This window comes from Lepus europaeus, chromosome 3, assembly GCF_033115175.1.
Source record: "Lepus europaeus isolate LE1 chromosome 3, mLepTim1.pri, whole genome shotgun sequence".
Taxonomy (NCBI): domain Eukaryota; kingdom Metazoa; phylum Chordata; class Mammalia; order Lagomorpha; family Leporidae; genus Lepus; species Lepus europaeus.
Genome location: NC_084829.1, coordinates 39715333 through 39740901, shown reverse-complemented (window position 1 = coordinate 39740901; position 25569 = coordinate 39715333). Strand labels below are relative to the sequence as shown.

The following is a 25569-nucleotide window of genomic DNA, read 5'->3' as shown; positions in this document are numbered from 1 at the left end:
TAGGTTCAACAGGGCCCACCTTCCAACGGAAGGCACGTTGGCTGGAAGCCTAGTTAAGAGATCTGAAATACCAATTTTAAAAAGCATACTATTCCAAATTAGAAAAGAAGCGTTAACACCCCCCAGCTGCCGCTTTGAGGGGAAAGGCCATTGAGGGCGGGTGTCTGCAGGCAGGTGGAGCCGCCAGTGCGCATGCGCCCCACTCGACAGCTGGGGCTTCTCCCTAGGGAAAACTCCAGGCGCATCCACTGCAGGCTGTCCCTGCGGCTGATGCCAGGCAAGGACTCCTCAAGGCACAGAGCAGCTCCCTCAGGGCCCTAGGGCCTCCCGTGGGCTTCCGAGGTGGGAGTCGAGCGGGAGCGGATGCGCCCAGCCCTGGTCCACGCCCGAGCCTTGTGCCGCCTCCTCCTCCCGGTGTGTTCCAGCTCCCTTGGGTGCTGCTCCCCCCCCACTTCCGGCGCCTGCCTGCCGAGGCTTCCCTTTGCTACTGTCTCTGTCTTATAGTGAGGTTTGGGGGAGCGAGAGGGAGAGGGAGGCAGCCGGGGGAAGGGGGCAGATGGGAGCCGGGGAGGTTTGCCCAGAAATGTGACTCTGGGGGCGCCCCCAAGGAATTAGCCATGGCACATCCCGGAGGAGCCAGGATTGAGTTGATGACGTGAGCGGCCCCGCTTTGAGAGAGGCCTTTGCCTGTCGGTGGAAAGTCACACCCAGGGGTGCAGAAGCCAGCTGGCTCCTTCTAGCAGCCCGGGAAGCTGTATATTAAACACACTTGTTAGGAGAACTGTGTTATATAAGCTTGCAATTAATTATATTTTAAAACAGAGTTTACAAATACTCACAAATCCGTCACTTCCTAATGACCTTGGTGCATTTTTCTGTATTCTTTGCCCTTGAAGCGATTCGCATCACATGTACGTGCGGTGGGAACACTGCAGTGGCATGGTCTGTGCGTGTTCCCCATGGCCACGGTCAGTGACGTCACACACTGCCAGCGCGCGCGCCATCAGCCATTTACACCAAGAAAACTAGCAAAATGGCTTTATTTTCAGAGATCACCTGTTAAACATTGACCACCACGCCCCCTGGCATACAGACAGGAACTCCATTTCAAGACCGTTACATGCATGTACACACACAGGTACAGACATGTATACTGTGCGTGCACGTGTGTATTGTTCTGGGCCCTGGCCTGGCTGAAAATACATATTATGGCTTTCTCCTCCTTTCCCACCCAGCCACGATACATCAGAAAACAAACCTCTGCCAGACCCAGACCCTTTGGGAAATCCAGGGGACAGGGAAATCGCTGAGGGAAGAAATGAGGCAGGAGAAGCGCTAGGCCAGTTGGGCTCCCAAGCTGAGACCACCAGGGCCGGGGTGGGGGTGCCCCCTAGGAGGAGCACCAGCAGCCAATGCCAAGGACATCCTCAGCAAGCAGAAGTTCCCGACTGTCTTGGGAAATAAAACACTGTTATTTATTTTCTTTTTTAAAGATTGAATTACTTATTTATTTGAAAGGCAGAGTGACAGAAGGATGGAGAGACAGAACTAGAGAGAGAGCTGCCATCTGTTGGTGCACTCCCTACATGGCCCCCACAGCCAGGCCTGGGTCAGGCTGAAGCAGGGAGCCTGGAACTCCATCCAGGTCTCCCGCATGGGGTGCAGGGACTCAAGCACTTGGACCGTCTTCCATTGCTTTCCCAGGCACACTTGCAGGGAGCTGGATCGGAAGTGGAGCAGCCAGGACTCGAACCAGCACTCATATGGGATGCCGGTGTCGCAGGCAGTGGTTTAACATGCTGTGCCACAGCACCCACCCCAGCAAGGTTCTCCATGAAGTAGGCATTATTTACAAGTCATGCTGATTTAACTAGATGCAGCCAGCTGGTTGGGGAGTGCTTTACTGAATCCCACTGGGCTGTTACCAGCCCGTGGGTACCATCGAGCCTAAATAGCATGAGATTGTTGATTACACCGACGAAACTGACCAGCCAGCATTTGTGAGCACCGTAGTCTGCACCTGGCCTCATTCTCAGTCCTCTGTGTGTGTCTCTGTAATGTCCACGGGATCCCCAGGAGGTAGATGCTACTGTTGGCCTCACTACCTAGCTAGGGGTGACGTGAACCTGTCTCACTTGGTTCAGCCTGGGCTCCGGCCACCACACTGCACTGTGCTGCCCTTAGTCCCCCGAGAGCCACAGATCCAGGGCCTGCCCTCAGAGAGTTTCCAGTGTGACCAGGATGAGGAGGCACACACAGCAAGTGGCAACCCCTTTGAAGATTTCAGATCCAGACCCACGAGTCCTTCCGCTCACCATCCCTTCCTGCAGGGGCCGCGAGCCAGTTCATCCTGGGCCTCCTCCACGGGGCCTTCCCTGAGCTCTTCTCCCCAGGCCCGCTTTGCTTCTAGCCACGTGTGTCTCTGGCAGAGCACCAGCCTTGCCTTGTAGTTACTCCCTCGCACAGCGGTTCTCCATGCTGAAGTAGGGGGGGGTGCCCTGAAAGCTGGGCGCAGGTTCTTCCCCATCACCCTAACATCCAGCACGAGCACCCAGCTGATCAAATCCACGGCCACGTGGCTGCGTCCCCAGACGACTTCCAGACTCGCACGAGCCATCTGAGCATCCAGTAAAATCAAGTCCATTTAAAAGAAGGAGAAGGAGTAAGTGCTTTTGGACCCCACCGCTGAGCAAATTACAAAACACGGAGCAATAAATTTGGCTCTCTCTTGCCTCGCCGCTAAGCAAGAAGAGAAGGACCCAGAGCTCGCAGGTTTTCATTTTCTGACAGCAGGAAGCGCACTAACTAATTTATCTGCCGAAACAGAATTTCTCCCTGGAACTAAACACAAGCCAGAATTTATCGTGTGCATCCTGGTATAAAGGACACTGAGTGACACAGTGAGTGATGTCTCCAACTGCAATTTCACAGAAGATCCGAACTGTTGTTTAAGCAGCTGATTCGTCTATCGACCCGCTATAAAAGCTACAGGCCTAACATTAAAGCATAACTCAGTGGGAGCGTCTTCGTGAGCAGCTGGGGTAATATGATCCAGGTCCTCTGCTCCCCCGTGGTCACACCGAGCAGGAATCCAGCGGGGAGAACCCAGCCTGGGACTGGGGGCCAGCGCCTCTCCCCCAGACACCTCCCTCAGTTCTCAATCCAAGCGCTAATGAGTGCCTACGGTTAGAATCTACAAGATAGGCAGGTCCCTGCCAAGAAGTGGGTGAAGTGTGTCTGGAGAAAGGAAGGAGACATCAGAGCTTTAGGAACTTAACAGAAAGAGCCCCACCCCGGGGGGGTATCCCCAGGGCCACAGGCCTGGCCTGGGTCTTGAAGAATGGGCAGGACCCAGAACCACTGGGAAGAGTGGGGAGTGGCTGGGGTGCACATTGTGGGGGGGGGCATGTATATATGGTGTGGGGGGGTATATGTGCATATGTGTGGCAGGCATATATATAGGTCGTGTGTGTGCTTGTGTGTGTGCAATACATGTGCACGTGGGGGCATGTATATGTGGCATGTGTGTGGCATGTCTATATGGCATGTGTGCGTGCGCATGTGTGTATGTATAGAATGGCTCTCTTAGGGGACTGATTTGAAGGAGTTGAGGGCAAAGCTAAACAGCAGGACCGGCCAGCTCACTGAGAGCCTTGAATCTGAGCCTGCATTCAACAGACAGTTGAGCCGCTGGGCATACTTGAGCGAGGAAGCCTTGGTCAAAGAGGCCCTTTAGGGACAGCAAGCGCCAGCACCCCGTGGAATTCCGCAGCATCTGCTCACTGACTGATGGGACGGACCCTGCACCAGCGCTCACTCCCCGCCCCACCACGGCCTTCACCTGCCCCTCGCCTGCACCCAGCTTCGCCCTCGGGGCTGTGCTGCCAGCCGACACCCAGAAGCTCTGCTGTTCTGCTGACTGATTCTGAGTGAACCTGCCATGGACGTGACCCAGATAGAGCCGAGACCAGCCCTGGGAGTCTCACTGCCCCCGAGAAGCTCGCAGATGTGCCCAGTACAGTGGTGCACATTGCAAATCAGCCCACCCATCTCCGCACTTACCCCTCGACCCAGCATCTGTGAAATCATAACCTACAGGAGTGTTCCATTTCCTGCTCTTGTAGGCACGTCTCAGACACTGGTCTAGAATATGGGGACACTAATAGTGATTAATACGTAAGACAGGGAAATGCGCACCGACATGAGACTGGCAGGTTGCACGTGGCATCTGCTGTTGCCCCACAAACCCTGCCTTCTGGATCCCAGGCTCTCCCTGCCATCGCCTCTCACCACCCCAGGGACAGAGAACAAAGCAGCCCCTTCGGACAGGCCACTGCGGCCACAATGCCACGTGGGGACCTCGACTTGCCAGCAATCAGTGTGCACTACGCGTCCCCGGACACCCACGCCCCGACCTTAAAAGGAAGGCGGATGAGGCTCCAAGTGGGATGGTTCCCGGCTTGCCAGCACTATCCTAGTTTCAGCCTCTGGGCTACAGCGCCCTCTTGTGGCTTCCGTGTTGCTCTCAGCTGAGGCTGCTGCTCCACCTTTTCCTATTCGGGGAAAACTTGAGTAAGCATGAGCCTTGAAGTGCTTTTTGGAATTCTATACCTGGGGACAACAACTTTGAGAGAAAGCAAAAGGCTCGACCGCTACCCTTGGCTTCCCCAGACTCCCCCAATCACCTGGCGTGATCCAGTGTGTAACACCTGGAATCCCAGGAGCAGGAAAGGAGCCACCCATGGAGACAGAATTAGAGAGGCCCGCCCAGCACCCTCTAGGCCAGTGGTTTACAAACGGGGCTCTGCTGTGGTGCCGGGGGCGGGGGAGGTCAGCAAGCCAACAGCCAGGCCCCACCCCAGTTCAACCAACCTTTCTTTGTCTTTTTGCCCTCACACTTATGTGTGCAGAAAGAGATTTGCAGCTTTTTTAATGATTTTATTCATTATTTATTTGAAAGGCAGAGTGACAGGAAGAGAGAGAGAGAACCTTCTTTTTGTTGGTTCACTCACCAAACAGTTGCAATGGCTGGGTCTGGCCCAAGCTGAAGCCAGGTGCTGGGAACTCTGGGTCTCCCATGTGCCTGGCAGGAGCTCAAGCCCTTGGGTCATCTGCTGCTCTTTCCCGGGCCCGTTAGCAGGGACCTCGATGGGAAGCTGAGCAGCTGGAACTCAGACCAGCACTCATACGGGACACTGGTGTCGCAGGCAGCAGCTTAACCCACTGTGCTACAGCACCAACCCCGAATCCGCAGCCTTCAACATGTCTCCCTCCCTCGGGCCTGGGGCTCTGTAGAAAATATTCCCAAAAGCGGCAGCTCCAACTTCCCTTCCCCAGAGCTGTCCTGCTGCTTCTGGGCCCACCCAGAGCTCTCCGCAGACATCTGTGATGGAACTTCCCCCACTGACCTGTGCTCATCCTGTCTCCCACTCATCCTCGCACTGGACAGAGAACCTTTCTTTCCCTGGCACGGAGCACAGTGATGGGCACACGAGAGGCTCTGAATACATCAGTGAGATCTGAGGAATCACCATGCGCCCTACAGGTGCACCTAGGTAACTGAGGGGCTACGTGCCTGGGATCCAACAGCCGCAAAAGGATGGGCTGGGACCAAGCGATGCCCCAGTGCCCAGCACAGTCCGTGGGGTTGAGCAGGCATTCGCTTCCTGCTTGCTGAGCAGACATATGGATTCTGTAACACCTGCCGGCTCCCCAGGGCCACAGTGTTAGCCTGTGTGAATGCATGCTCCCCTGGGAACGCAGGAAACCCTCGCAACCTTGGTGCAGACATGCAGGGGTTTGGGTGGGTTCAACAGATGTATGATAAAGAAAGCTGACTGCAAAGGGAGCAGCTGCCCCAAAGGTGGAGGTGACACCTCAGTTGGTTCCCAGAGAACGCAGGTGGCTCCAGGAGAGCAATGATGAAGTCACCCCACTCAAGGCAAATTGAGTCCTCGGTCGCTTATGCTTCAGTGACTCAGAGTCGTTGGCCAGATCTCCAGGCTCAGCACGGAGGCTGGAAGTGAGGAGGAGTCACCCCCCAATTCCCGGTCGCCAAGACGTCAGACCCTTTGAGTGGTTCCAGCCTCCCTCAATCAGCCCTTTTGGAGAAGAGGGGGCGGGAGTGGGGAGGGACTCTGCATCAGCCCTGGGACCTGTCTTGAGTGCAGCTGAGGTTTAGTAAAAGGAGCTTGCGAGGTTCAGCAGATAAGCAGGCCCACAGGACATGGGTGGACAAATAGGAGAGCTCTTGCGATGGTGGGAGGCTGAGTAGTCCAGGGAGCTGGAGGCCCAGGAGAGTCGGTGAGGGTGGTGCCCAAACCAGAATGCCCGAGGGACCAGGGGCACCAGTGGCCTGGGTCCCAGCCTCAGTCCAAATGCTTGAGAGCCAGGAGAGTGGATGTCCAGGGGTAGGAAGAGACAGATAGACCAGCTGACGCAAAGGAAGCACAGCCCACGGTGGATCGGTGATACCCATTCACTCATGGAGGGGATCTCCTGTCCTCGGTCTGCTCGTTCAAGCGCTCATCTCTCCCAGAAGCACCCTTACAGATGCACCCTGGGTGTCCCTTGGCTCCATCCAGTTGACACATAAAATTAACCAGCACACCTTGGAATCAGGAGGGCCCAGCTGGACTCAAGCCACTGCCACTTGCTCATTCCGTGACCTTGGTCTCTCAGCCTTCCTGAAGTCCCTGACCTCAGTCCTGTGAGAAGGAGGTCCAATCCTGCAGGCCGACGAACGGGAGCCGGGGGCACAGCAGGTGCTCAGTAAGTCACCAGGGACTCTTGACTCCAGCCGCAGGGAATTGGTGAAAGAGAAGCCCAGACAGCGAGCAGAGCCCCTCATCACAGGGCTGATCACAGCTGGATGACACCAACGCCAGCCAGCATAGCCACTGGAGGCCATCACAGTCCCAGGGGAACCACGTCTCTCTGGCAACCTCTGCTCAAGTCACCATTGATTTCTCTTCCTTGCGGAAACACAGCGGAGCTCCAGGAAGTGACTGCCGGTTCCTTTGAGCCCTCGATCACCAAGGATCTTGGTCCCACTTGCTAAAGCCATTCTTTTCATCATATACATGTACAGAAATCACATGTGCTACTTTGAATGAGTTAGGCACTTAGGAAATGTATAGAAAACAAAATCCTGCGGCTGGCACTGTGGCGTAGCAGGTAAAGCCACCACCTGCAGTACCAGCATCCCATATGGGTGCCAGTTCCAATCCTGGCTGCTCCACTTCCAATCCAGCTCTCTGCTATGGCCTGGGAAAGCAGTAGAGGATGGCCCAAGTCCTTGGGCCCCTGCACCTGCATAGGAGACCTGGAAGAAGCCTCTGGCTCCTGGCTTCGGATCGGCGCAACTCCAGCTGTTGGGCCCATCCAGGGAGTGTATCAGCCGATGGAAGACCTCTCTCTCTGTAACTGTGCCTTTCAAATAAAAATAAATAAATCTTTTTTAAAAAGTTCTAGACTCTTCATAGTGATGTTATTATATTATTGTATTAGTTATAATAATATATTAATCTGTATTATATTAATATAATTTATATTGTAGTGCATTGTGATATATAATAATTTAGTATGATATTATAATTAATAGTATATTACAGTTATCCCCTCCTTCTGTGCTTGGCAAATCCAGCCCCGAGGAAGGTCTCGGTGTTTCCTGGCAATAGTGCTGTTGCACATGTAATGACCCGGGTAACTTTTTCCCATCTCCCCAGAGAAGCTGATGATGAGTTTGGGGAAGAAATACAAGACGCAGGTGCTCTGTGTTCTACGTAACCGACAAAAAGCATCCAGCGGTGTTTTGGAAACTGTGCTGTCTATTTCTAAACCCCCCGGGAAGCCATTGTAAAGGGCAGGAGCCTCCCCAGGGTGTCCAAGGTAGGAGAACATCAGAGTCAAGCCGTGGGCATGAGCCACCAGGGGAGCACAGCACAGTGGATTCCATCCAAAGCAGGAAGAGGTGAGGAGCAAAGAGAAGTGAATTGTATAGGTACAGCCCCTGCACAATCATTTGGGGTTGATTCTAGAAACACCTGCTAAAGCTGAAGACACACAAACCCTGTGCCCTAGCAATTCCATGCCCAGGAACGTTACCCAAAAAGGTGTCACACGTGTACCCAAGGAGATGCTCACCACAGCGCCACTCTCCCTAGCAAGTAGTCACACACACACACACACGCGCGCACGCGCCCCAGAAGCAACAGACAGCCCAGAGGCCCCCGGCAGAGGGTAGCTGAATGTACTCTGGCTGTGTTGTGGAACACCATGGAGCATTTAACAGGAATCTTCCACATCTCACGCAGCTGCGCGAACAACTCTGAAAACGGCAGTGGCAGGAAATTGCTGAGTGATGTCTGTGAGACGACACCGATAGTTTCAAGACTATTTATTAAGAGGTTTGAGAGTTCTCTGCTGTGAACTATGACAAACTCAGAAAGATGCCAAAAATATATCTTGTTCAGGTATACAGTTCAACAAATATTTACAAAGGGCACACGTATGCAGCCTCCTGTTGCGCCAAGAAATAGCTTTGTAATACTTAAGGGGTGTTCAGTATAGGGTGAGAACACACAAAGAGAAGGCTGCATGCCATTAGGACAGAATTAGCTTTGTGGAAGGCGGGTGGTGGGTTGTGGAGAGTACACTGAGGACTCCACGGTTCTGTCATCTGATCGGCAGTGAAGCCATCCCTGGAGATGCCCACGCATAGTGGGATGCCTGGGTGTGAGTTCTCACTCAGCTTCCAACTCCAGTCTCCTGCTGATGGACACCCTGGATGGCAGCGGTGACGGCTCAAGTACTTGAGTCCCTGCCACCCGTGTGGGAGACTCGGACTGAATTCCCCACTCCTGATTTTGGCCTGGCTCAGCCCCGTAGGTTGTGGGCATTTAGAGAGTGAACTGGCAGATGGAAGAGCTCTCTGTCTCTTTTTCTGTCTTTCTACCTTTCAAATAAATAAAAAGAAAGGCAGAATTTATTAAAAAAAAAACTGAAACAATTGCTGGAAATTATTTAGACGAAATTTGTTTAAAATACAGAGGTGGTGGAAGGGTGTTATTTGCATCACTTTCTGAGCTTTTGGGGTCTGAAATGGTTTGTAGTAACCCTCAGACGTCCAAGAAGTAGCAGAGACAAAGGATTCAAGAGCAAACAAAATCACTGTTTCTGTGGAATCATTGTGATGGTGGAAGTGGTAGCAAAATGGGGACCCCCGTGCAGTTCTGACTCATCTCCGTTCTCCCCACTGCCCTTTGTGCCAGGATCATTTGCCGTGCAGGTGCAAACACAACGCTGACCCTTCTTTCCTTCTGCAGGCACTGTGATTTCTAGCAGGGACACAAAACCTGCAGGGGGTGCCCTGCCGCGTTGTGGGGATGCCCGCGGACTAGCGCAGATTGCTTGTCTGCGCGCCTATAAATCCCCCCAGATGGGATCATTCTTCCTCCGGCCCTGCATTGAAATTGAGCAACCCCATAGCTCAGTTGTCATTCATTGTCAGTCACAAACAACTACAAAACACGTGGGTCACCGGATGGTGTACCTGCAGCCCCAATAATTCAGACTCGCAGGGTTAGGGAATAGGAAGGGGCCAGTTCCTTTCTCCTAAGGCCACACAACTTTTCTAAGTGACTGTGCTAAATGGGGGTCAATCATTATTTTTATTATGATTATTGCTATTGTTATTCATTCGGAAGACAGAGCGTGAACCCCCAGCTGCTGATTCACTCACCAAATGCCCACAGCAGCCAGGGTGGGGCCAGGCACTGCAGCAGGTCCCCCTCGTGGATGGCAGGAGCGCAGTCACGTGAGCCATTGCCGCTGCCTCCCAGGGCCTGCAGTAGCAGGAAGCTGGAGTCAGGAGCCGAGCTGGGCACCAAACCCTGGGGCTCCAGTAAGGGACCTGTGCGTCCTCACTGGGTGCTTAACTGCCAGACAGAACACCTACCCCAGATCTGCTGGAACAGCCGGGTGGGGCACTGCCGCCAGCGCTCACTGGCTCCTGGGACATGACTCTGTCCATCTCCATCCCACTCCAGACCCAGGAGACGGCGGTGGTAGCTTGAAGCTGACCGTAGCAGCAGTATTTACACCACAAACATTGCTAATCACACAGGTCAGCACACCACCCACCCCGAGAGCTGGTTGTTAAACACCTGGCAGCACACCGCCCATCCAGGCGACCCTCACCCCACTCCTCCGTGCTTGTAGGCTGTGTTGGGTACACAGGGCACAGCAGGAACTCCTTGCTGTGGCTTCAAGCAGCTCCTCGGCCGCCTCCCCTGCCTCCACATTTGCTGAACAAGAGGGACCCACAGGCCTCCGGGAGCCTCACCAAGCTGCCCGAGGCTCTCCCAAGGCCCTCCCTGCCTCTAAGGGAGGAAGGCGCCCCTCGAACCCGAGCCCTCCGTGCCCCAGGGTGGAGGTGGGGGGTGAGGTGGGCTCAGAGCCTACTGCTCGCTCTCTTTAAGGAAGTGTTCTCCAAACATTTGTCTTGGCCCCCGGCTGGGGCCGATGTGAGCACTGGGCTTGTCTGGCCAGCGCCTGCCATCTTGCTTTGAAAAGGTGCCCAGTTCTTCCGTGTGGTCCATCTCAGGACTCACTTTTGACTCCAGTGCATAATATATCATTGCCAAATGAACAGGCTGATTGCATATTGGTGAGTAGTTGATAGATTTTCTTTTCTAAAAGGAAGGGAAGACGGCTTTATAAAGGAACCTCAACTCAACACCAGAAATGTCACTAATAGGCCAGCAAAAGACTTTGTTTATGGGAGGAAGGCTCATACTCACTCTCACGGGCCCACACAAAACCAGCCTTCCCAAAAATGTGCGTGTGTCCTTAGCACACACCGCGCTCCAGCCCTTAAGTTTGTCCCTGGGCTCTAGGACTGCCAAGGCTCCTGCTGCTGTCTCTGTCCATGAGGCTGGTGTGGTGACCGGGCCACAAGCTGGTGTAGTGACCGGGCCAGCTAAGGAGTGAGGATGTCACGATGGGCTGGGAAGCAGACGGGGGCCAGCCTGTGGACAGTGTGGGGGGAGGGGGAGTGCCCTCAGCCTGGGAAAGCGGGAGGGCTTGTGGGTCCGGCTCCAGAGATCGCGGTGTTCAGCAGAAAGGTCTATTGAGAGATGGCAGGAGACGACTCCCATTGCGACAGGAGGGAGTCTGCACCTAGCACAGGCAGCTCATGGAACTAGAATCATCTTTCCCATGCGTGCAGGGAGCACCTGGGGCCTCCCTCCCATTGCCGAGCGGCCCTGGTGCCCCTGCCCCTCTCCCCGTGTGGCCATCCCCTCCACAGGGAACACAGCAGGGCAGGAGGAGCACACCCCGCAGGAGAGGCCACCATCACTGGGTCACTCCTGCAAATGCCTGGCTGGACCAGGCTGGAGCCAGAGGCCCAGAACTCAGTCCCGGTCTGCTACATGGTGGCAGGGACCTGCTGCTCTCAAGGCACGCATTAGCAGGAATGCTGGAATAGGAAGCAAAACCAGGCCTCCAACCCAGTCACTGGGATGTGGGACTGAGCGTCCCAAGCAGTGTCTTAACCGCCATGCCACATGCACACCCCAGGGGACAGCCCTGGCTGTGGGGATAGTCTGGGCTGTGTTTGGCTCCCAGCGGCACATGGCCAGTTTCTGATCGCACTGAAGCATGACCACATCTCCTCTCAGAGCGCCCCCAGCTCCCAGAGCAGCGTTCACTGAAGGGCAGCGAGGGAGGGGCATGAGTGTGCCCCGGGCCCTGCTGGGTTGTCACCCCCAGAAGTCTGAGCGGGCCGTGTGTTGCACAAAATCAGCACCACGACGGATGGTGGCCCTGAGCACCTGTCGGCGGGCCTTCGCTGCAGCCCACCAGAAATGTGAGCCATGAAACCGGAAGTGGCCTGACTGGGCAGCCAGAGTCTCGGCCTCGAGCTGCTGACCATGGTGGTGATGGCGCTCCCAACACCGTCGGTCTCCACCAGAATCCACACCTCGACTTCTCAGAGAGAAGGCTGAGTGGGCTGCCCTAGAGAGGCCCAAAGTGGGTGTTCAGCAAATGATTCTCAGTAGGATGGTTGAGAGGACCGGCCCAGATGTGTGTCCTGGGACAGAGCTGAGAGCTCTCTGCAGGGCACTGGCTGAGTGATGGCCATATTGGATCCCCAGCTGTGCCCTCCAGGGAAGCCCCTTCAGGTTGGGGCGTGGCTGGAAAGGTCACTATTGCCTTCCTTAGGGCTCTGGACACAGCCAAGGAGATGGGACAGGCTGTCTGCGGGGCTCCAGGGCTGACCTTGGAGAGTGCAGGCTCCAGTGGGTGGACGGACGGCTTTCTCAGGCTCAGCAGGCCAGCTGCAGGTGCCCCATGAGGCTGGGACGCGGCGCATAGCTGTCGGTTGTTGAAGGGCAGTCCTCACAGCCCAGCCCAGCCCCCGGGGAAGAGACTCAAGCTTTCTCAGCCACAGCCCCAGAGCTGGAGAAGAGCATGGCCTTCAAAAGCCACCGGCCAGTCAGGACGCACGGACTCCAGCGCTCTGCCCTGTGGTTTCCTGCGTGCATTGGAGTCACAGCTTGGCAGGGGGACTCTGCGCTCCCGCAGTGTGGCCCGGGATGGATGTCTGCCCGGACCAGAGCCCAGGCTCCCCTCCCGACGTGGAGTAGGGTGAGAAGAGAAGAGTAAGAAGCGTTACTTGAGTAAGAAACAGAGAAACTCCCAGCAAACGGAGGAGCTAGTGGAGAGAGAGACCAAGCCATGGAGGTCTCGGAGTCTAGGGGTATTTGTACGTCTTCATCTCCAAGGAGCAGGTGTAGTGGTTCTACATTAGCAACTGTGAACGCAGGGCCAGCCTTAATGGAGCCCTTTCCCACTTGTTTGTTTTTGTTTTGTTTTGTTTGGTCCAAACCTAAATCTTGTCCATTGGCAAATGTTTGTTAGAATGGGCTTCCATCTTGTCTTGTTGAGCTATGGGGTGGCGCTCCTCTGGCCTGCTTCAAACCCTGGCCCCTCAATATTATTCCGGTTTCGCTGGGCTCCTACAAGGGCCAAGTGCAGGCAGCTGCAGCCGTGCCTGGAATTAGTCTTCCTCGTGTCCCCTTGTCACGGTGGCTCGCAGAAGTCCCGAGCGTGGGCAGGGGTGTGGGGACCGTACCAGCCGCCACACACGTCGCTAGCCAGACTTCTGCAGGCCCTGTGCTCTCCAGTAGCTCCTGCGTGCAGTGTCAGTGTGGGAAATGGGCTGAAAGCCTGACGCTGTGCTCCCCAACAAGGGCTGAGCGTCAGAAGCACCTGCTGGCAAACTCTGACTCGGAGCTGTGGCGGAGGGCGGCTGACTCCACGCTTCCCCAGGCTCCTTAAGTGACGCTCACAGCGTCCCCAGTCAAGGACCACTGAACCAAAGAACTGGGATTCTGCACGTTTCACATGTCAGATAGCTCTGTGTGCGTGCATGTGCGTGGGGGGGGGGGCGCACGGGAAGTGGGAGGAGCAGTCACGCATCCTTGCAACCATGCGGTGTCTGGGCTCGGCCTTCCCAGCACGAGCCTGCCTGTCCTCGCACAGCTACCTCTCCAGAGACAAGGTCAGCCCGGGCCTGTGTGCGCCCCCAGCCCACAGTCTCAGCGGCCGTCTGAGCACCCCTGCTGTGACATTCACATCCCCAGGCACCTTCTCACTTGCTTTTGTGTTGCCTTGGAGCCAGCTGCCCCCACGGGCCACCCAGGCCGCTGACCTCCTGTGCTGCTGTCCCAGCCAGAACCCTGTCTTTGAAAGGATGGCTGTCCATGCCCCCTGTCAGGTGACTGGAGGTCCTGCCCCTGGCCAGAGTCCCGGGGACACACGGAGCCTACAGAGCCCTTTGTGCCCTCCCTCTCGCTCTGTTCTTGTTCTGTTGCTTTTTTCTGGCTCCCTGGGAGCTCCTGGGAGCCCTGTGTCTGTCCAGCAGGGCCTGATAAGCCCCGCCAAGCAGCCAGGGCTGGCCTCCTGCCGGGCCACAATGCACTTCACTGAGCAGACCTCACCTCTGGCCACAGAACCTCCGGGTTGCCATGACAACGGGGGTAGCTTGTGCCCCCCCCAGTCCCCTGCCCCAGCCTCCTTTCCCACATCCTTGCAACAGGCTCACACATACTGGCGCCGCTCACTGACCCTTCCTCCCCATGGAGCAGCTTTGTCTTGATCAGAAAAGAGCGGCTTGACTCAGCTAGGAAAGCAACGCCACTCTTCCCCCTTAAAACCCTGCAGCCTCCCATCTCTGGAGACCAAAGGCCTTGCTAAGGCCTGCCAGCTCCCACGCGCTCCTGCCTCAATTTCCCCACTGACCTCCGCTCTCACCACGCTCTCCCGTATCCGCCACCCCAGGTGCACTGGCCCCATCACTGCCACGAGCCAAGCACAAGGCCTACTCCACGTTCCCAGGGGGACCCCACGGCCTTGCCACAGAAGGCCCGGCCACCCCGGCCATCACCCCTCGCTTCTGCCCAGCCGCCCACTAAGCCCTTGCGCCTGCCTCTGCCATCAGATGACAGGCCCCTCTTTGTCCCACTCCCCCAGCCAGTGACCACAGAGCAGGACTTAGAATTCCCTAGGGGCCCTTGCTGGGGGGTGGGGGGGGAAGCAAAAGGAGAAGCAGCTTCCCAGGTGTCCATTTTTAGCAGCTGGACGACAGGGGGCCCCACACCTGAAACTCCCAGGAAAGGGACTTTCAGTCCATCGAAGGCTCTAAGCAACGGGTTTGATGCGCAGATACGCCCTTCCTGCATCACGTCTGACACCTGCCAGCACACACTGATGGCGTGGAGTCTCAAGAACGCACGGGGGAGATCCAGAGAGCGGCGGGGTGCAGCCCCGTCCTCCATCGTGACCTGTGCCCATGGCCCCGGGGAACCGAGGGCACCACGGCAGGCAGTCGGCCTCATCAGGGCTGGTGACGTGCACCACACACAGGCGGGCGCGGTCTTAGCCCTGCCTGCTCATCAACAGCACCTGCCCTAACGGTGCCTTTTGCAAGGTGGCGATCAGTGGGACAGCCACAGCCACAGCCACAGCCGTGGCCACAACCACAGCCACAACCACAGCCACAGCCGCAGCCGTAGCTGCAGCGGGAAGTGGAAACCAGGGGACAGGATTCTGAGGCCAGGCAACTCAGTGCCTCCACTGGTGCAGAGAAAGATGGGGGGCATCCAGTGAGGCCCGTCCTGGGAAGGGGACGGGCAGAGGAAAGGAGTGAGCTGAACAGGAAAGTATCAGCAGAGGTGGGGGGAGATGTCCCCTGCAGGGACAGCCAGGGAGCATAGTCCTGGAAGCCTCTCTCTCTCTCTCTCTCTCTCTCTCTCCCCCTCCTCTATCAGTTGCTCGCTCACTCTCACGCTCAGCGAGCAGAGGGCACCCTCCAGAGGCCCCAGCAGGAATCCACAAGCTTCCCTTTCATCTTGGGATGCACTTGAACTCTGTCTCCAGCCCTAAACATCATCGCACTCTCCCTCTGACCCTCCTCCTTGAGTTACCTACCTGCACCTTCCTCCCGCAGGCATCTCGGAACACACGGCCGTGCCCCCGGTGCCGGACCCGCGGGAAGAGACGCTGCGCTCCCAGCTGGAGGAAGAAAAGACCAGGTGCCTTTCCCTCGGGCCAGCACAGCCTGGCCTCGGCCTCCAGGGGCCTCAAGGACAGCCTGGAGCTGTCCAGGGCAGGGCAGAGTGGTCAGCCCCCAGCCCAGGGCCGGAACAACTCGGGGAAGTGGGTCCAGCGGCTGGGTGCTAAAACCGTGTGAAATGAGCAGGCAGCGTGAGACGGGGCGGCCAGGAAGGGTGAGGGTGGGCTGCTCCACGCAGGAGGCCAGGCAGGCCCGGGGGCGGCTGCGCTTGTCTACTGCTGCCACCTAGTGGAGCCCAAAGGCATGACCACGGCGGTGTTCACCCACAGGTTTCCTGGGAAGTTCAGACCGTCAAGGTCTCAGCAGGCTCCTCTACCGTCCCAGTGCCTGGGGGCCAGGGCAGCGCTGCCAGGCTTGTGCGACCCAGGCTCTGTCCCTGGTGTGATCGTGCAAGGCAGCTGTCGTGAGGCGGTCACTTGGCACACTGGTTGGAACTCCACTTGGGACACCCAATCCCAAACAACATCGCCTGTTTTGAGTCCTGGCTCCACTTCCAATCCCAGATTCCTGGTAACGCAAACCCTGGGAGGCGGCAGATGATGTTTCAAGGACTTGGGACCCTACCACCCACACGAGACACGCATGTAGAGCCCCTGGCTCTATGCTGCGGCCTGGCCTAGCCTCAGCTGCTGCAGGCATCTGGGGAGTGAACCAGCACATGGAAGATCTCTCTCTCACTGTCTCTGTCACTCTACCTCTCACGTGGATAAAAACCGTAACTATCTGGGGGAAAAGAGGCAGCAGTAGCAATCTTCTGATTCCACTGCAGGTACAAAACAATGTTCACGCGCCTGAAAGCCCTGAAGGTGGAGATTGAGCACCTGCAGCTGCTTATGGACAAAGCCAAGGTGAAGCTGCAGAAACAGTTTGAAGCCTGGTGGGCAGAGGAGGCCAGCAGACTACAGGTGCGGTGCGGGTGCAGTGCGGGTATGGTGAGGGTGCAGGTGCAGGTACGGTGAGGATGTGGCTGGGCTGTGGAGTCAGGGAAGAGTAGGCGGTCTGGTTCATGAGGCAAGTACTTGTCTGCAGAGCAAGGAATGCAAACTGGCAGGTGTCCGTTGTGCCCTTGCTGTGCTGCCTGCAATAACCACCTGACACGTGGAAAGATGGGGCTGCAAGAGGGGGCTTTGCCACTGCTGCTCTGTGTAGTGTTCTCTAGTGATATCATATTGACTGTTGCTGTGGATTTGTTCTGAGGGGAGGAGCGCGGTGGGGGCAAGAGGCGCAGAGTCACCACACAGACCCCGGGAGTCGGGTGAAAGTGGGCCAGAGGCGAGCAGCCCGCAGACTCGTTTATTTCAGTTGGTACAGCAGCTTATATAGCCGAGGCAGCCAATCCGGTCAAGGGACAGTTTATGCCCTAACCAATCACAGCCTGTTGCCAGGCAGTATCTGAAGCCACCCAATCACAGCCTGTTGCCAGGCAGCCTCCATTGCCATGTGGTTTCCAAAGCCATCCAATCACAGCCTCTTGCCTGGCAGGCTCCGTTGCCAGGTGGTTTCCAAAACCATTCCTGAATAACTGACACCATCTTGGCATGGCCTTCTCATTCCATCACAATTGACTTTTTTTTTTAAATTTTGGCATCATATATATATATATATATGCATATGGATTATAGAAATTTTTGAAAACATAGAAAGCACAAAAAAGAAAGTAACAAACACCTTAATCCCTCCACTTAAGAATAACCAGCATCATCATGTTTGCTTTCATTATTGTATCTTTTTTGACAGATTTTATTTATTTGAGGGGTAGAGTTACAGACAGAGAAAAGCAGAGACAGAGAAAGGACTTCCATCTGCTGGTTCACTCCCCAAATGGCCACAATGGCCGGAGCTGGGCCTCATCCAGGTCTCCCATGTGGGTGCAGGGGCCTGACCACTTAGGCCATCTTCTGCTGCTTTCCCAGGCCATAAGCAGAAAGCCGGATCTGAAGAGGAACAGCCAGGACTCAAACCGGTGCCCAGCATGGGATGCTGGCACCACAGGCAGTGGCTGAGCCTACCGCACCACAGCGTGGGCCCCATAGTGTATCTTTTTTCCATGCATACATATTGTTTTTATAAAAATAAAATGACACTGGGTTTCAAGTAGGAGAGCATTTCACAAGGTTCATGGAAATGGAATTAAAAAATAAATTTGCTTTGGTAAAAAATGTTTGAAATCCATGCATGTGTGTGGTCTTCAAAAAAATTCACGGAAATATGTATTATGAAAACACTGCATGGATTTCAAAAAATGTGCACCAGCACAAGCATCTTTTAACTGAATTTTTCCACCAACTTTTTGAATTACCCTCACATCTCAGATGGCTTTTTCTTCCCCTAATTGTACAGCCTGGCTCTCTTTCCCTCTCACTCTCCTACGTCATTCTGACGGCTGTGTCTGTCCCATCGAACGACTGCATTGTAATTATAGCTGATCTGCTGTTAAATATTTAGGTTGTTTTTAGTTTCTCACTCAAAACATATCTGCAGACTGATTTCTGCATATTTCCTAGACAAGCGCCCAGACGTTCCCTGCAATGTCACGGAGGCTGAAACAGCCTGTTAGTGTGTGCTTCAAAGCAAGCAGCCTGTTAAGAAGTGTCAGTGTGAAGCCCCGGTTCAGGCTGCCCCTGTGTGGCTCCTGGGCGGTGTATGAGGGAGACAACGAAGTACAGAAACGCCTCCCCCTGCCCCCACGCCGCGACTTCACAGGCCGAGACTTCACTTCAAGGACAAGGAGGCGGAGAGGCAGGGAAGATATTTGCCCCAAGATGCATAGCGGAGCAATGCCAGTGTGTTCCCAAGCGGGCCCACGGAGAAGGCCATTGGATAAGAGTAAATATCGAGGACAATAATGAAAACCAGAGAGACTAGGATGACATCAAAATAGTTTAAACGCAAAGTTAGGGGATAATATGGGCCCCACTTTATAAATATGTAAATCAGTGAGGTCTAGGGGGCTTACTATCGGGAAAATGTGATCCCTGTTTGCCATAATGTCCGAGAAACAGTCACACAGCATCTTGAGATTCCTGGGTTGAGATGGTTAAGGAGAACACACGTGGTTTCTGCTGGTGACGAGGTCACAGGTACTGCCGATGCTCCGGGGTTTGTTGTCTGCACTTGTTAATGTCAGGTATGAGTCGGGGGATGTCCTTGGTTCCCATCCATACCCCCAGTGCACTTGGGTTCTCTCTGGACTCCAGGTGCAGAGCCTTCCTGGCGGGGTCAACAGGGAGGGGAGCCTTCAGCCACAGCAGGTGCCTGAGGGAGGTCAGCTACTCAGTGATAGCCGGGGAGCAGTCCACTGTGGCTCAGCAAGGGTCCAGGCAAGGCTGAGCCAGTCTTGTTTGTTCCTTAACATCAACAGTGAGAGATAGAGTAGCCACAGGTGGCCGTTGCACGTGTCCCTGGTCCCACAGGGTGTCACTGAAACAAAAGGGACCCTGATGACAGCCCCAGGGGGAGCAGGACACTGTCTCAGAGCAGCCAGTCCTCTGCTGCCCCTAACAGTTTTACAGCGTGCAGAGCCACCCACAGGGGGCTGGGCAGCAAGCCCCATAGCTCAGCAGAGCAAGGGAGGTGATGAGCACGTGCCCGGCACCAGCCTCCCTGGAAGACGGCGCAGTGGGTGGGAATCTCCTGAGAGCTACTGCTCCACAGTGTCCTGTGCTCTCGCGCCCCGGGGGGCACCACAGGGCCTCCAGCTGCTGCGCTCTGCTCCGGGCTTGGCGGGCCTCTGGGGACATCCAAGATGCTCCAGGGGTCTCTCCTGACCCCAGTAGGGGGCTCCAGAACAAGAAGGAGCAAAGGCAGGAAAGACTCCTGGAGAACTGTCAGATAACTTTTAAGCATTTTTCTTCCCCCGGTGGAGATGTTTGGTGCACTGGTTAAGATGGCGTTGCACATCAGAGTGCCTGGGTCTAGTCCTGGTTCCTCTGCTTCTGATCCAGCTCCAGCCCCCTGCCACTGTGCACCCTGGGAGGCAGCCACCCACGTGGGAGACCCAGATTGAGCGCTGGGCTCCTGGCTTCATCCTGCTGCAGACATGGCTGTTTCTGGCATCCTGGGAGTGACCCAGCTGATGGAAGATGGTGCTCTCTCTCTCTCTCTCTCTCTCCATCTTTCTGCCTTTCAAATAAAAATAAAAATTAATAAATTGATTAAAATAATTTTCTAGTGACAGAAAGTATGCACAGGATGGCCCAGAAGATAAATCAAGCATTACCCATAATGCTTCCTAAGGTAGCGTGATGCCTGTCACGGTGGCCAGTCCCGCGACTGCACCTGTTTCCCGCCAGCTCAGACGACCCACTTTCTCCCCCTGAGATACATGTGCTCAGATGTCCTCAGGTCCAAGCTGACGTTGTGACGCTGCTCGGGCCCACAGGCAGATTCGCCAGCAATGAATTCGGTGGATCACGCGAAGCCGTGTCTGCAGGTGTCTGAACCCCAGCGTGAGCCGTCCTACCTGCCCGTTGTCACCTCAAGGTAAGGCTCCGCCCCTCCAGCAGCGTCTGCCTGCCCCACTCCTCCGCCTGCCCTCGCTGCCCTCAGTGTGCGTCCAGGAAGATGAATTCTTTATAGTGTGTACTTAGCCGTCGGTCCCAAGCCAGGGGCTTGCGAGCTGGCTGTGGTGATGGACACGGGAGATTTCCCCCTGGCCCTGCCCTGGACTCTGAAGACGAGGTTGGCGGCAGAGAGGGGGCCCAGCCTGGGAGACGGAGGGGGTTGGAGCAGCACAGGGGGGCGGTCGGCCTGCCAGGGTGCAGGGGAGCCCCTGTGGAGGACTGTCCTAGCGAGGGTGTGGGCAGCCGCCCCGTCACCCCACAGGGATGGCCAGAGCTGGGTCCCCTGGGTGCGGGGATGGTCCCCGTGTCCCTGTCCAACCACACAGCCAGGTGGCAGTGGAGCCAGTGGCTCCTGCTGTCCTGCGAGCCTTAGACTTGGGACAGTGGGGCCTCGCTCTCCGCCCCCGAGGAGCTGGCCTTTCTTAGGGTATGAAGGGCGCTGAGCTCCAACATCGGAAATGTGAACTAAAGCTTTTAAAGAACATGCTGGGGAGGCTGGCGCTGTGGCGTAGTGGATAAAACCTCTACCTCCACTTACGATCCAGCTCCCTGCTAATGTACCTGGGAAAGCAGCGGAGGATGGCCCAAGTGCTCGGGCCCCTGCGCCCACATGGGAGACCCGGATGGAGTTCCTGGCTCCTGGCTTCTCTCTGGCCAAACCCTTCATCCATTTGGATTGAAGATCTCTCTCTCTCTCTCTCTCTCTCTCTCTCTCTCTCTCTCTGCCTCTCCCTCTCTGTAACTCTGCCTTTCAAATAAATAAAATAAATATTTAACAACAACAACAAAAAAACCATGTGCCGGTCTGATGAGTGAGGACAGTTCTGCGAAACTCCTGGCCGGGCCTGCCAGAGCTGCCAAGGTCCTCAGCAGCGAGGAGAGCCCGGGAATCTGGCACAGCCCAGGCAAACCCAGGCAGACGTGATGTACCATGGGGTCCTGGGTGAGACCCTGCTGGCTGTTATTCCTGAGATAATCCCATTCAAGCTGACCCCTGCCTGGGCATGCCTAGAAGCTTCCACGCCACAGCGCCGAGCCTTGGGTGGCAGGGGGCCATCCCGAGCCATCCTGGGCTCCCTCCACGGTACCCTCTCGGCCTGGGCTTCGCCAGGAACCCAGCTCCCCGGCCTCCCCCAGGCTGGATTTCCACATCACCTGTAGGAAACACCAGGTGCCCGTGACTCCATCACGCTGTGAGCAGCTATGTGTGGCAGAGCCCAACCAGTTTTTCCCCCCACTGCAACCCCGGGGGGGTGGCCCTTGGTGGAATCCCACAGGGCTCAGGAAGCCTCACGCTCAGGCCCCGAGGCCACACACTAACTGCTCTGATTGGCAGCCCAAGAGGCCTAAGTATTATTAACGCTGCTAATTAGTCCTGATTAAGAGGCAGATCATTCATGCTGATGGCTGGAGTATGCTCTCTCCGGGACAGTGAATTCTGAGTCACAGGCTGCTTGGGCAGAAACGGAGGGCACGAGTCAGCCGTGGCACCTTTCCTAGGCTTTCAGGAACTGAACTCAGGCCTCCAGGGATGCTGGAGCAGCCCAGAGGTCAGGGAGTCACCTCCCTCGGGAGCCCCAAGCCTTCACATTGCATCCTCTGGCGCGAGCTGATTGAGGTGACAGGCCGGGCAGCTGGGCCTGTGCAGGGGCTGGGCGTCCCCATCTGCCCTGGTCCTGCCCGTCTCTTCTCCTCTCCCACGGGCTCCCAGCTGTCAACAGTTTGGCACCTGTGAACTCCGCACAGGGAACCACTGGGTCAGCCATGTGTGTGCCAGTGCCTTGCTCTTGCAGGCTTGCTACTCTCCCAAGCAGCCCCTCACCCACTAGGATCCAAGCCCCTGCAGGATGAAAAGCCCGTTCTCCTTCCCGGTCCAGATTGCATCAAGATCGGCCATCAGTATTGGCAGATATCCTGAGGATGGCCCCGGTTCCTCAAAGACAAGCATGAGGAGCCTGCCACCTTGTGGCTGCCTCTGGCCCTGCAGCAGCCCTCCCCAAACCTGGCACAGGCGCCTGCCTTGCAGACCTTCAGACAGTCTCTGGACTGCTGGGAATTGGATCTAGAGCAGCAGGTTAAGGCAATGCTGACATCTCCCCTATGAGTGCTGGTTCGAGTCCCGACTACTCCATTTCCCAATGCAGCCCCCTGCTAATGCACCTGGGAAAGTGGCATAAGATGACCAAAGTCCTTGGATCCTGGAACCCAAATGGGAGGCCCAGAAGCTCCTGGCTCCTGGCTTCAGCCCTACCCAGCCCTGGCTACATGGGGAGTGAACCAACAAATGGACAATATATCCTCCTCTCTCTCTCTCTCTCTCTCTCTCTCTTGCTCTCTCTGTATCTCTCCTTCTCAAATAAACAAATCAGTCTTTAAAAGGAAGGCTCTGACCAGCCGAGGTCTCAGGCCTCTTCCAGCTCGGACAGTGTCTGGAGGCAGGCCCAGGCCATAGCAAGGAAGACGGCCCCATCACTAAGTCCTTACAGCACGACATGGAGCGGCTGAAACTGACACCCAACTCTTCACCGCCCAAGAGGTGGTGGGGCCTCCCTGGATGCAGCCAGAAACTCTGGGCGGGGCACAGGTGTGAGGCAGTGTGGGGAGGTCAGAGCCGTGATGAGTGGGGGGCTGGGACTCCTCCCTCAGAGCACGCAGCTGGTCCCGTCCCCAGTGAGGGTGCCTTCCTGGCTGCCACACACCCCTTTCTTGGGCTCCAGGCTCTTCCTGTGCTCACCACGGGGCTCTTGTCTAAGCCCGGCAGCCTCCCACAGCCCGGGCTCCATCACCATCACACTGGGGTTCAGGATTCAGTCTGGAACAACTCCTCAGTATGGTTAAGCCCTGGCTCTCTCTTCTTCACACCTCCTCACACCCCTTGTGCTCTTGTTGGTTTGTCTGCAGGGTCGTCAGTGCCCGGAGGATCGCGCCCTCACCCTGTGCCAGCCTGCACAGCCAGGAGCCGGGCGGCAGCACCACCCCCGGAGAAGGCAGGTGCGTGGTCTCGCCCTCCCTCTGACAACCATCACAGCCCTGCAGTGGGTGGAGCCGGCCTACAGGGATGGCCTCCCTCTGCTTACAACCCAAGGAGCCCTTGTCCAGTAGGACTGGGAACAGCCTAGACACTCACATCATCTTCCCACTCCCACAGTCAGAGAACCTTCCCCCAAGGTCTCGGACGCCTTTGCTGGAGCCGAGCATTGCTTCCCAGCTCCTTGTGGATGGAGACACTCAGAGGCAAAATAAGGAGAGAAGAGGCTGCACCCCCACCCCCAACAAGCTCCCTTCAGATCCTGCACAGGCAGCTAGCCCTTGGCAGAAGCCGAGCGGACATGGCTGGCCTCCAGGCCCACGAACCATTAGCTTCTCGCATCTGGGTTGAAAGAAGGTTGCTCGGGCCTCTCTCCAGCCCAGGCCCCAGTGCCCTACCTGGAAGGCCTGCTCAGGCTCCTGCTTGCCTGGCAGCACGCCCCAAACCCCCACTGGAACTCCCAGTAGCAGCCCTCCCCCCAGTATGCTCCCACCACCCTGCCGCATGGAACAAAGAGTGCGATGGGGAAGACTGGTAGGGCCTGGCAAGTGTGCTGCTCTGGCTCTCCTCACGGGTGGTGCAGGAGGGGGAGGGGAAGGGACACACCCCCACCCCCGCCCCCGTGGGGGACATTTCCTGAAAGTCCCACTCGGGCTCATTGGCCGGAACCAGGTCACTTGGCCACACGCAACAGCAAAGGAAGTGTCATAGCAACTTAGCCCCCTAAATAGGGTCTGACTATAGGGAGAGTCAGGAGTATGGGAATCTGGGCAGGGGAGGGGGCAGCCTGCAGGAGGAGACCCGGCCCAGAAAAATGGGATAGGTCAGGGAGGGGCTGGGGAGGGGAGAGAGGAGCACATTCAGCTATGGAGAGACATAGCGGGAGAGCAGTCCACGGAGAGGAAGCAGCTGCCGCTTGGCTGCAGGGAGCCCGCCTGCTCCAGTACCAGGGGGTAGGGCAGGGTGGCCGGAACCGGGTGACCCGTGGCCAGGTCACGGAGGAGCTGCTGAGGCCCAGGACAGAGTTTGGGTTGTATTCCAAGAGTGAGGGGAAGCCACGGGAGGGTTTAAGGCCATAACCCTTGCGTGACCTGATGGCGGGCGGGAGGGGAAGAGGAGGAGGTCAGCAGGGTCACTCACTTCCGGGCGAGGCCCTGGCACTGAAAACGGAAAGTCCAGGTGGGAAGCTAAGTGCTGGGTCCGCCCCTGAGGCGCAACCAAATGCGACCTGTGATTGTCCCCAGCACCCCCACGAGACCGATGTCATCCATCCCCCTCACCGGGGACAGCCAGACGGACTCGGACATCCTGGCCTTCATCAAGGCCAGGCAGAGCATCCTGCAGAAGAAATGTAAGTGTACCCCAGGGGCCCTCGGCGGGGGGGCAGGCCCTGCTCGCCAGCACAGGGGCAGACATGGCGGTGGGGGTGGGGGGGTGCAGAAGGCTGTTGAGGAGGAAGCAGGCAGCTTCCTGCGTGTTCCCAAAGCTGCGCACTGGCCTTCCGGTCACTTCACACTGACCTGGCCTCTGCTTCTCATGGCGAGAGCCCCCAGGGGCAGCCCCAGAAACAGCAAGCTGGCCAGGACCACCCCTCGGGACAGGGCTGTGGCTCCCTCTTGCGCATCTACAAGCCCTATCCCCAGAGGCAGCGCTGTCCTTGGCCCGGCCCCTGGGTCGGGAAGGGCTGAGGCAGCTCGGGTCATCTGCTGAATCCGAGGCTGGCCTCGCCGGCCTGGGGGACGTAAACAGCACTTGAGGAACAATCCTGGGCAGTAAGTGTGGCGTGCCAGGCCTCGGGAAGAGGGGGAGCCTTCCCGGCCTGCGTCGCCGGCCGGGCCCCCTCCTCTTGATGGCCGCCCAGCCCCCACCCGCTGTGGCCAGGCCTCTCCTGCTGCCTTCCCGCCCCCAGATACCTGCAGGGCCCCTTAGCCCAGCCCTGCATTTGGTCTTAGCCTCCTCCCAATAGTCCAAGGCTACTGGACAGGCCCAGCATTGCCTCCACGCTCCAAAAAGCTGTTCTTTCCTGATGGCGTGACATGGTGGCTGTCCCCTGCCCCCGGGGTCCCACCCACAGCCTCTCCACCAGCATCTGTGGTCCAGAGGGAGGGGACTTGCATGCCGGTGGCGCCCCCAGCGTGCTGTCCTCCCTTACTGGGGGGGCCGCCCATCCGGCCTGTCACCAGCACCAGCACACCCAGCAGCAGTACCCGGGGCAGCCCAGCGCTGCCACCCACCTGCCCTCTCCCTCAGTTTCCTGCCGTCCACAAGGCCCCTTCTATGCCCTAGATGCTCTCGTGAACATGGATCAGAGGCTGAGCGGTCATGAGCGACCAGCC

General features: G+C 56.8%; 1 protein-coding gene across 1 annotated transcript in view; it reads left to right on the top strand.

Moving 5' to 3' along the window:
- KIF6 (kinesin family member 6) overlaps window positions 1–24943 on the top strand; it is a 424022-nt gene extending 399079 nt beyond the window's left edge. Inside the window, exons 17-21 of the mRNA XM_062187187.1 lie at window positions 15518–15602; window positions 16413–16548; window positions 20025–20125; window positions 23107–23196; window positions 24478–24943. Coding sequence (XP_062043171.1) covers window positions 15518–15602; window positions 16413–16548; window positions 20025–20125; window positions 23107–23196; window positions 24478–24943 — 878 coding nt within the window. The remainder of the gene's footprint in view (window positions 1–15517; window positions 15603–16412; window positions 16549–20024; window positions 20126–23106; window positions 23197–24477) is intronic.
- Window positions 24944–25569: the final 626 nt, after the last annotated feature.